The sequence below is a fragment of the Pyricularia pennisetigena genome (genome assembly GCF_004337985.1).
Source record: "Pyricularia pennisetigena strain Br36 chromosome Unknown Pyricularia_pennisetigena_Br36_Scf_38, whole genome shotgun sequence".
Classification (NCBI taxonomy): Eukaryota; Fungi; Ascomycota; class Sordariomycetes; order Magnaporthales; family Pyriculariaceae; genus Pyricularia; species Pyricularia pennisetigena.
In genome coordinates this window covers 1-8,999 of record NW_021940950.1, presented here as the reverse complement: position 1 = coordinate 8,999, position 8,999 = coordinate 1, and the positions used below count along the sequence as shown (strand labels likewise).

The window sequence follows — 8,999 nt, the reverse complement described above, 5'->3', positions numbered from 1 at the left end:
AACTGAAGATAACGCCGGGGGAGACGAATCCTTATACGAGAGCACCCTCTGCTACCACGACCATCAGGGGTCCTCGGGCTGTTAGCAGATCGGCGGTATGACCGAAGAACTGGAGGCATGATCGATATCTATGGCCAGTTCCGTTCCTAGCTTGGCATGCATCTGACAGTTAGCTACAGGGGAGGCATAACGAATGCCAACCAAAGCGATTAAACCAGTTGACGCCGATTTCACCATGAGATGCACCTACCTCTAATCTTACGATTTCAGTCGTATATTTCTAATTGCAGTTCCGCCAAGGCTGATGTCAGCCCTGCTGCACCTTTTCGCTCTCTAATGCTTGCTTGAATGATATTTTCAAACATAAGATTGTACCTTCATGCTGTTCTTGGACCCACACCCCTGAACAACCGACCGTTCAGTCAAACGACTAATCCGCAATTCATTTTGATGGAGCGCAGCGAAAGAGGGCCCATGGTAGAAAATGTCCGAATTTTTGCCCATAGTTGCGTTGTCATTTTTGAAATCGACTATGCTTTAGTCTTTTGTAATATTCGCAGCGGTCAAGCTTACATTCAGAACTGCTTGTAAATACCTTGCTTAGACTTAGTCAGCTTTGCTGCATCCGCAACAAAGCTGACTAAACCTAATCGCACGAACCGTAAGAGAAGATAAATATTAAATAAAAGTTCAATAAAAAAGCTAATGTTTTTAGGCCATAGTGGCAGCGGCAAAAAGTTTCTGCTCAAAGCCATGGCGAAATTTCGCAACGCGAACGGGGGCGTTGCTTTGTGTGTCGCCTCCTTTGGGGTTGCAGCGTTACAATTTCCCGGCGGACGTGTTGCGCGTTCTGTTTCCGCATCCCTTTATCAGTTAGCAAAACATCCGTTTGCTCTTTGGAAGGAGATTGGGATTTCATGTCCAAGATAACGCAAATATTGGAACAAGTAGGTCATATACTCACGTGTGCTAGATAGGTTGTGTGCGAGGAGCAAAACCAGTCACTATTTCAAAAATGCTCTTGGGTCACTCACAAGCTTCACGGCAGACACTTATTGCTAACCCGGATGCTCTTAGTTTTTTTCATCGAGTCCAACAAAAGGCGTCTCAAAGCTAGCGGGCCTACAAAAGGTTACTGCTTGAGCCTTTTTTGTGTTTTATCAGATTTCCAATGTTGTCCCAGTTATATACATTGGAAAGCACACCCATCCTTTTATTGTAATTTAGCTTGGTTGTTTGTGTCGCATTAGATAATCAGATAAATCTTGTCATCGCATAACAGCAAGCGCTGAGTCAGCGATAGGAGCAGGATAAAAGAGCTTCCACGCTCTTTTGGCCAGATAACGCTACTCAACCTAATACATGGCTCTCCTACCCTATAATTCAGGCTGCCCGTGTACGTTAGGGTGCGTCAGTTGTTCCGAAGCGAGCCTCGCTGTAACTCTATTGTTAAGCCCAGTGGCGCCCCTATGAGAAACTATCTCAGTTCAGGAGAAAGGTCCAACAAAACTCAGAGTACACACCTTCTGTCCTGGCACAATCTGCCTTCTTAAGTATGGATGCTTATTAGGCTGTAAAATTTTGTAGTCAGCAATCGTTTGTAACCCCGGACGTTTGTTACAGGTGCAACAGCAAAACACTCATCGTGCACGGTCCAATGGCCATTTACGAACAACGCTAACCCCGCCTTGTCCGCGTCGCGTTGCGTGTCGAACCAGGTAGCTGATCACGTCGTGCCAGTCACCTTTCGACATCGCGGCTCGATTTATCCAAAGTAGACGCAATGGAACCTGAATCCGACTACTTCGCAAACGCGCCCGAAGGTGCGAGGGATTACGTCGTCAGTGCTCCCAAGAGTATTCAGCTATGGATCCTGAGAAAGGTCTGCGACCACACGAAAGAGATCGAGCGACTGGAGGCGAGACACAGAATGGAGATTAAGACGCTAAAAACCGAGCTCGAGGAACCCAGCTTTAGCAAAAGCAAGCGAGGACAGTCTATCAAAATACAGCTGGTGGAACAGCAGGCCATGCTCGAGAAACTCAGGACCGAAAACGAACGGCTTAAACGTGAGATGGAAGAAGTGAAAAGGGGGATCAAAGCCAGTAAGTCCAACAGCTCGACTATCCCGAAGAAGTCGCTAATTGATCGATTGTAAATCCTGCACCAGGTCCCTTATCCTCAGCGAAGTCATCGCCTGTCGGGTATAGGCGCGATGAAGACCAAACAGATATGGAACCTGCCTTGGGGCCTGCTTCAGCACCTCTGCTATCTGCATCTAGAGGCGATTCGGAACATAGTAGCGACACCACTGGCAGCACTCCGCAGAATGTAGCCGATCCAGTCGACGCTGATATGCCCGACGCTGCATTCAGCAGCCCCGAGGCCCACTCGTCTACGAGCACTCCACTCAATAGCCCCCCACAAAGCCCTTGTAATCCGGCCAATCGGCCTAGCAACGATACTCGAACGCAAACAGCGACTTCTGTGATTCCTAGTGCGGCCATGCAGCCTGAGTTTCTGTGGAATCAAGACCCGAATCGCCAACAGGCCTTTGTCACTGCCGATTTGGGGGAAAGACTTGCTTCCAGCATAGCTACCAAACTAGGCTCCAACTTCTCTGGCGCGGTGCACATCAAGGACTTCGAACAAATCGACCCGGAACACTTCAAAAAAATTATTGATCTGCCAAAAGAAGACTACGACCTTGTCGGCGTAGAATACAAGGACAATTCTTTGGTTTTATCTTCTTGCGGGTTTCAGGTTCCGGATTTCTTTCATGCGCCAATACCGGACGTAGATGGCAAAACTTTCATCGAGAACCTAATCGCTGATCCTCCCAAAGGGCATATTCCATACTATGTCGGTCCATCGCTTGCATCATGCCAACAAAAGTTTGACAACTTTTTGCATCCGGGCAAGCTTTCCAAACTCGTAGATCTGAGGAAAGAATCTGCCAAACCGGGGATCAATAATGATGGCCACGTGGCCGGCGTCACGCTCCCGTATTGGTTACTCGGCTCGGCTCTTTCAGGCACTGCAATGCACCGCGAAGATGCAAACTGGCGTTCGGCCAACATAACCTTGATCGGGGAGAAGATTTGGTTGCTGATTGATCCGGACCATAGCAATAGGTTCGAAGATTTTGTTGCACGTTTAATCAAGGAGAAACGGGGCTCATCCCGCTGTGATCAATGGATTCGCCATCACAACTTACTGATCGGGCCGAATCAGCTTAGTGATGAAGGTATCAAATTTCGCTTGCTGACGGCGGGGCCAGGCGATATGGTCGTGACACAGCCAGGACAATACCATCTTGCGGTTAACAAGACAGCCTGTTTTGCGGTTGCTATTAACATCCTGTTGGATGACGAAGAATTGTTTCCTGATCGCCGCGTACGCGTTTGCGAAGAATGTGGGCTCAGTTTTGCTGCGAATGAGAATATTGGCAATGTCCAACTGTTGCCAGGCGCAAGCGAGCGCAAGTCTTTGCGACATCAAACGCGAATACAAAAGGCACAGCAGAGCCCAAGCAGCGCCCCGCAAAACGTGCCAACGAGGACCTCTAAGAGGTTTGCCGCAAAGGCGACTGGACAACCATTAGCAAAGAAACCAAAGGATGAGCCGACTCCGGATGACCTAGCCGACTTTCTGTTCAATTCCGATGCTCTTAACCGGTTTCAGGAACTTCTTACTGCTTGGAGAGCCCGTGATAATGTACGGAGCTTTGCTGTTGGTGGATTAGCTCCACATGAGAAGGTGGCCGCATACTACGAACTCGCTAGCTACTTTGACTCCAAGTCAGTTCTGACGGCGCTACTCGCTTGTCTTGCCCGGATCCAGACCTTCAGGGAGATGGATAAAACAAAAGAGGGCAGGAAAAATCTGCCTCCGCGTACGCTGGAAAACTTTTACAAACTCTCAAAAACCAAGGTCGAATTTTCGACTTTTCGTTCCCACATCTTCAACGCTCGGAATTTCGATGAGATCCTCGGAAGTCTGGTGGTCTTCTTACCGTTTCAAGGCAATTGTGAGATCTCTATGCGGCAGTTCGAAAGAGGGTGTACGCAGAACTTCCAAAGTTGCCTGAAGTCCCGCCCCCATTTCGAGCTATTTCGGCAACTGGGACAAACCTTTGTGGATTCGATTTTGGAAGACAGCCAAATGACGATATTTGAATGTGTCCCTACCAAGCCAGAGCTGCCTCTGGAGTGCCAAGTTCAATTGCTCAAGGTCGGCTATATACAGGAAAACTTGAGCGAAACCCCCAATTGGCAAAAGCCCGAAGATTGGCCCTGGGACTGGCCCCTACCCCCGGATTGGCTGCCACCTGGTTGTAAATGCATGCTCTGCAAACACTCAAACTGCACATGCATCCAAAGATACACTACCTGCGAAGGGCTTCACGTCAGCCACTATGGCAAAAAAGGTTTTGGCATCCAGGTGACCAAATCTTACGGGCGACATCATGTTTTTGGGGAGCTTGTCGGAACTTTTGTTGAACCGGGTTTCTTCTCTAATGGCATGGGTTTGGTATTTGCTAGGGATGATCTGGATGGACAGCCTGTGAGTGCACAGCTGTATACCGGAGATAAAGGGAATATCTTTCGGTTTATCAACCACCGATGCTGTTCTCCCGCGGTCAAGATTGAGGGCATGAGGATATCTGGGAAGTACCGGATGATGGTAGTTTCGGTGAGGGATGTAACTGTGGGAGAGGAGCTTACTGCAAACTGGGGGAGCGGTTTTATAGAGGGTACATGTTTGTGTGAAGACTGTGAAAGCAGTCGGCATAAGAAAGGCATTGTTGGAGTATAAATTATTCTGCATATACGAACTAAACGAATGAAGCGATTCGAGATATAGAAGTTCGATCTACTCCCTCGCACAATCAGAAAAATGTAGGCTTTTCGTAGGTCGTTGTTGAGTCTGGCCAAAATCTCCTATCGTGGCATAGTGGCAACCCGCCCTAGCCTGTTAGTTCGATGTTTGTTGAGCTTTAATGAATGTGCTGATCACGATATCCCTTTTCACGGCTTGTGAGTTGTACCATAGGGTGATCAAAGGCCTATTAAATGAGATGGACAACTGTCGTCGAGGCGGTGTAGAACTCGCTCAAAGCCTGTTATCCAATCATTAATCTTTTGAGGGCTGGCCAAGATAGCAGAGAAATATGTGCCCCAATCAAGCCGGCTTAACAAAAAAAAAGAAAAAAAAGAAAAGAAAAACCGGTCACCCATGCAAGGGAACCTCGCAACCTCCTGCAACTAGCTGTATCCGCACCATGGAAAACAAGGAGATGGTTGATAGTTTTATCGAGACTGGTAATCGCCTTAACGACAAGCCGCGCCGCACTCGCAAGCGTTGCGAGCGCCCCATGCTTGGCTTTAGAAATACTGGCAACAGCAAGCTCCGCACCAAGGCCGGTGTCAGGTTTGTTGACAGATTGCTAGGGCGCGAGTACGAGCTGGGCAATGCGGAGACATTATGGCCTCTATCCGCCTTTGGAACCTCAGGTTCGATGCCAACTGCAAAAACATCCTGAAGAACCTTTGAAGATGAGGTAGGTGATAAATGGGACATGGGCCGGGCAAACTGCCTCTACAAAACTCGATGGGAGGAGCAGAACCAACTCAGAAGAGCCCAACCCTGCCGCCCCTTCGCAATCTACGTGTTCAAGTACGACTTGGCAGGTGGAAAGAACATGGCTATAGTTCGTATATATACTAAAGCAAGCCTAGAAGTTTGTCGCTGGGGGGAGGCTGGTTGAAGTCTATGCAAATTGGTTGCGTCCGGCATAACCTCGTTTGCAGCGCTTAATCTCGCCCGAAATCTGGAAAATAAGCAGCCACAGCTCTCCAGCGATGCCAACCATCTCACGACCCTCATTCCCAGAGTGGACGTTGGCGACCCTCTAATAAATCCACTTGCCCAATTCGGGATCCCAGTGAGATAATAAGTAAACTTTTGAGATTTGATGCTTTTTGGCGTTCTTTTAAGTAGCCGGACAGTGCTCTTGTTTGGGTGGGAGGAAGAGGAGCTTGCGGTCGAGAGTAAAACTCCTGTTGTCTTGACTAAAACCTCTTGTGCTTGCTGGAGCGCTCAAACTGCTGGGTTAAGTGGGGAGAAGCAATGTACATAACCAGCAACCAGTATTTACCAGCAAGCTCTATGATAATTGTGGGTGTCGAACTGATTCCAGTCATCACTTTTCTTCCCCAACGTGTCTTGCTCAAGATACCGTACATTTTGGCGACCATTACCCGAGATCTTTTCTCGCCGTGACGTGGTGCTTGCGGGCCATGAAGTTTTGGAGCTCTCGTTTGACTTTCCTTTTTGAACGCCCTCACGAAGATCAGTAGAGTTTTTTTTCAGTACTGTCTCTGTTACAAGAGCGCCTTTAGGTTGATTGTTTAACGCGTTGCTCTTACTGCCTTCAATGTCGACTCTCTTCATAGGTTCGTAGCTTGAGCATTTACACAAGCTGGAATGGTGATTTTCCGTTTGTCTCTTTTCTGGGTGCGTCTCATTCTCCAACCCCACGGTCAGCAATGATTTTGAGGTTCGGCTGGATGATATGTTTGTTTTCTGAAATATCCGTTCAAAAGGCGGATTTTGAGTCAGGCTTTCATTTTCCCAGTCGGAACCACTGTCGATTGCGCATTCGTCGGACTCGGGATACCCATCCATGATGAGTGTTTTCGATTTGAATGCCGCTTAACAACACAATAGAGAGGTTGGTAAATAATGGAGCGATAACGGTGTCTGCTCAATTAGCTGCCGGAGATGAATGGGGAATGATAAATACCGCGCTGCGGTACTCGATAGTATGCCCTCTGATTCAGTGTAGACAGAGCTAGAACAGCGCAGCCACCCAACACACTTTAAAAGGCAGGGAAAAGCTCGACTAAGCAGCCTGTATAGCTCACTACACTCTAGACAGTGTCCTTCTCTAACATCGCCAATCATAAAGGGAACCATCTTGCCTCCCTCATTAATCTTCGAATAGAGTGATGTAACGGCGTGAGCTTTGTAAAGATACGCCTTGGAAGTAACATGGAGGAGGCGACTTGGCGGTTCTTCCAATCAGTCTTTTTTATCACAACCACGCCCCCCCCCCCTCAGCACCTCTGCAGATGAATTACACGAGCGCGCTGGCCGGCTCAGGGTGCGCCAGCGCGATTATTGGGATAACGCGTCGGGACGTGTTGTCAATGTTAGTCTATAGATTTACGACTCCAGCCTGTTGACTTTCATTTACTGTTCCCGGGGTGGTCCAATGATCGAGAATATAACGCATACACCCCATCCACAACCATTTTAACCCACTCGAGCAAGGAATATCGGGACAAAGAGGCGAGGGAATCCTCTTGTATAACCTTCCAAGACCCACCATATGACACCTCTCTCGCGAGACATCATCTTATTATCGTGACGGCTTAATGGGTGTACTGTCCCGCTAAGGTGGGTCCTCGAAGGTTCTTTCGAAGGTTGTATCAAGGACAGGAGGTTGGGGTGCCAGTCATCCTGCAACTAGGCTGACGACAAATACGTGGTGATAGAGCAGGATGCCTGCATCAGCTTTCGGGACAAATCTAATACCAGCAGCCGGGAATGTGATTGAAGTTGAAGAGAAAATAACATATAACCTTGAATTGCAAAACTATTGAAAAATACAAAAACAGCAATCTAGGGTTTCCCTATTACAACTGAGCAGGTAGTCCGGCAAAATTAATCGACATGTGTGATCATACAAAGGTACGCTTCCTTCATTTTTGGCAAACATTACCTACGAATATATAATAAACGTTAAAAAGATAACCTACAGTTGCTCCCACACCCAGACTGGTGTGGCGCGATGGTGCCAATCGTATTGCAAGTCGTTACAATCCAACAAGCGATGCCCAGAAAGCTTAGTTTACGATACGAGAAAGGAAGAATTGTGCTGTATGTCTGGTCCCCCATACGTCGGCTTAATAAGTTTTCTGACACCATTATAGCTGGCTGTAAGAGAAAAGAATGCAAAGGGAAAAAAGGCTCCACAGGAAAGAAGGAATAGCCAAAAATGGAAGGTCTCTTGAGCAAGACGCATTAGAACAAGAAGATCTGACTGTAGCTTTGTTCCCTAATATCCGGGGCTTAATGAAGAGTTGTCATATCTCTCAAAAGGCCAACGGGCCACGCCAGCGTGAAACCAGACACTAGACAACGCCGAGGTGGGATGCCACACTATCCCACCAAAACCTCAAGAGGCATCGCTAATTCAATCATTCTTCCCTCCTACGGTCTTAACTCTAGTTACCACTAGTAACGGCTGGTTCTTCGAGGAAACTCGTTCTTGGACCAAGGTATGACATCCATATTTCCCGATGTCTACGCCACTGATCACGAATCTCACATGTCAGCCGGCATCTGTCGTTTTTCAATTTACTATAAGCTCGTCCAGACTCTCCTCTCTCGCATTAGGACCAGGCAACCAAGGACTGAGAGGAGAAGAAGCGAGAGAGGTACGTTTATCTCAATTAGATCACTAAATCGCCACAAACGACCCGTCAGCAGCACAACTTCAAGCTTCATCCTCCACCCTGTGCCTTTCAATGCAACCTCCAAGGACCCACCACCTCCCTGCCTACATGACGCACAAGTTTCATGAGACGTTCAAGCCATGTGATGAGAAGCGCTATTAGTAAATCTTAAGACAGAATCCTAATCAGAACCAATGGTATCGCATCTGTGTTCGCCGTCATTTCTCTCGGAAACGTTTTAAGCCATCTGGATGCGAACGCGAACGTGTTGTAATCATTACGCGTCAAATGAACCGCACAAGCTGATCATTATCACATATGCCGACAAGTTTGAAGATATGCGAGGGCCTCCAGATCCAAAAGAAGAAGATAGTGACTCACAAATACACGTTACAAACCTCGCGTCCTGTTGTTACTTTTGAAGTTGATTGGTGCGGGCCTGCCAATTGGAGTGATCTGGCCTTCAAGCTAGGG

General features: G+C 47.8%; 4 protein-coding genes across 4 annotated transcripts; 2 read left to right on the top strand and 2 right to left on the bottom strand.

The window, feature by feature from the left end:
- Positions 1 to 357: 357 nt before the first annotated feature.
- PpBr36_11459 (uncharacterized protein) lies at positions 358 to 504 on the bottom strand (the record flags this gene model as incomplete). Its single annotated transcript, XM_029898559.1, has 1 exon — positions 358 to 504. The coding sequence occupies one exon, from the start codon at positions 502 to 504 to the stop codon at positions 358 to 360; it is 147 nt and encodes a 48-aa protein (XP_029743111.1).
- Positions 505 to 1,783: 1,279 nt separating this feature from the next.
- Positions 1,784 to 4,818, top strand: PpBr36_11458 (uncharacterized protein; the record flags this gene model as incomplete). Its single annotated transcript, XM_029898558.1, has 2 exons — positions 1,784 to 2,105; positions 2,186 to 4,818. The coding sequence occupies 2 exons, from the start codon at positions 1,784 to 1,786 to the stop codon at positions 4,816 to 4,818; spliced, it is 2,955 nt and encodes a 984-aa protein (XP_029743112.1).
- Positions 4,819 to 5,272: 454 nt separating this feature from the next.
- On the top strand, positions 5,273 to 5,918 carry PpBr36_11457 (uncharacterized protein; the record flags this gene model as incomplete). The annotated part of the gene is made up of 3 exons (XM_029898557.1): positions 5,273 to 5,516; positions 5,559 to 5,713; positions 5,814 to 5,918. Exons 1-3 carry the CDS (start codon positions 5,285 to 5,287, stop codon positions 5,916 to 5,918), a joined length of 492 nt encoding a protein of 163 aa, XP_029743109.1. The 5' UTR covers positions 5,273 to 5,284.
- Positions 5,919 to 6,156: 238 nt separating this feature from the next.
- PpBr36_11456 (uncharacterized protein) lies at positions 6,157 to 6,690 on the bottom strand (the record flags this gene model as incomplete). Its single annotated transcript, XM_029898556.1, has 1 exon — positions 6,157 to 6,690. The coding sequence occupies one exon, from the start codon at positions 6,688 to 6,690 to the stop codon at positions 6,157 to 6,159; it is 534 nt and encodes a 177-aa protein (XP_029743110.1).
- Positions 6,691 to 8,999: the final 2,309 nt, after the last annotated feature.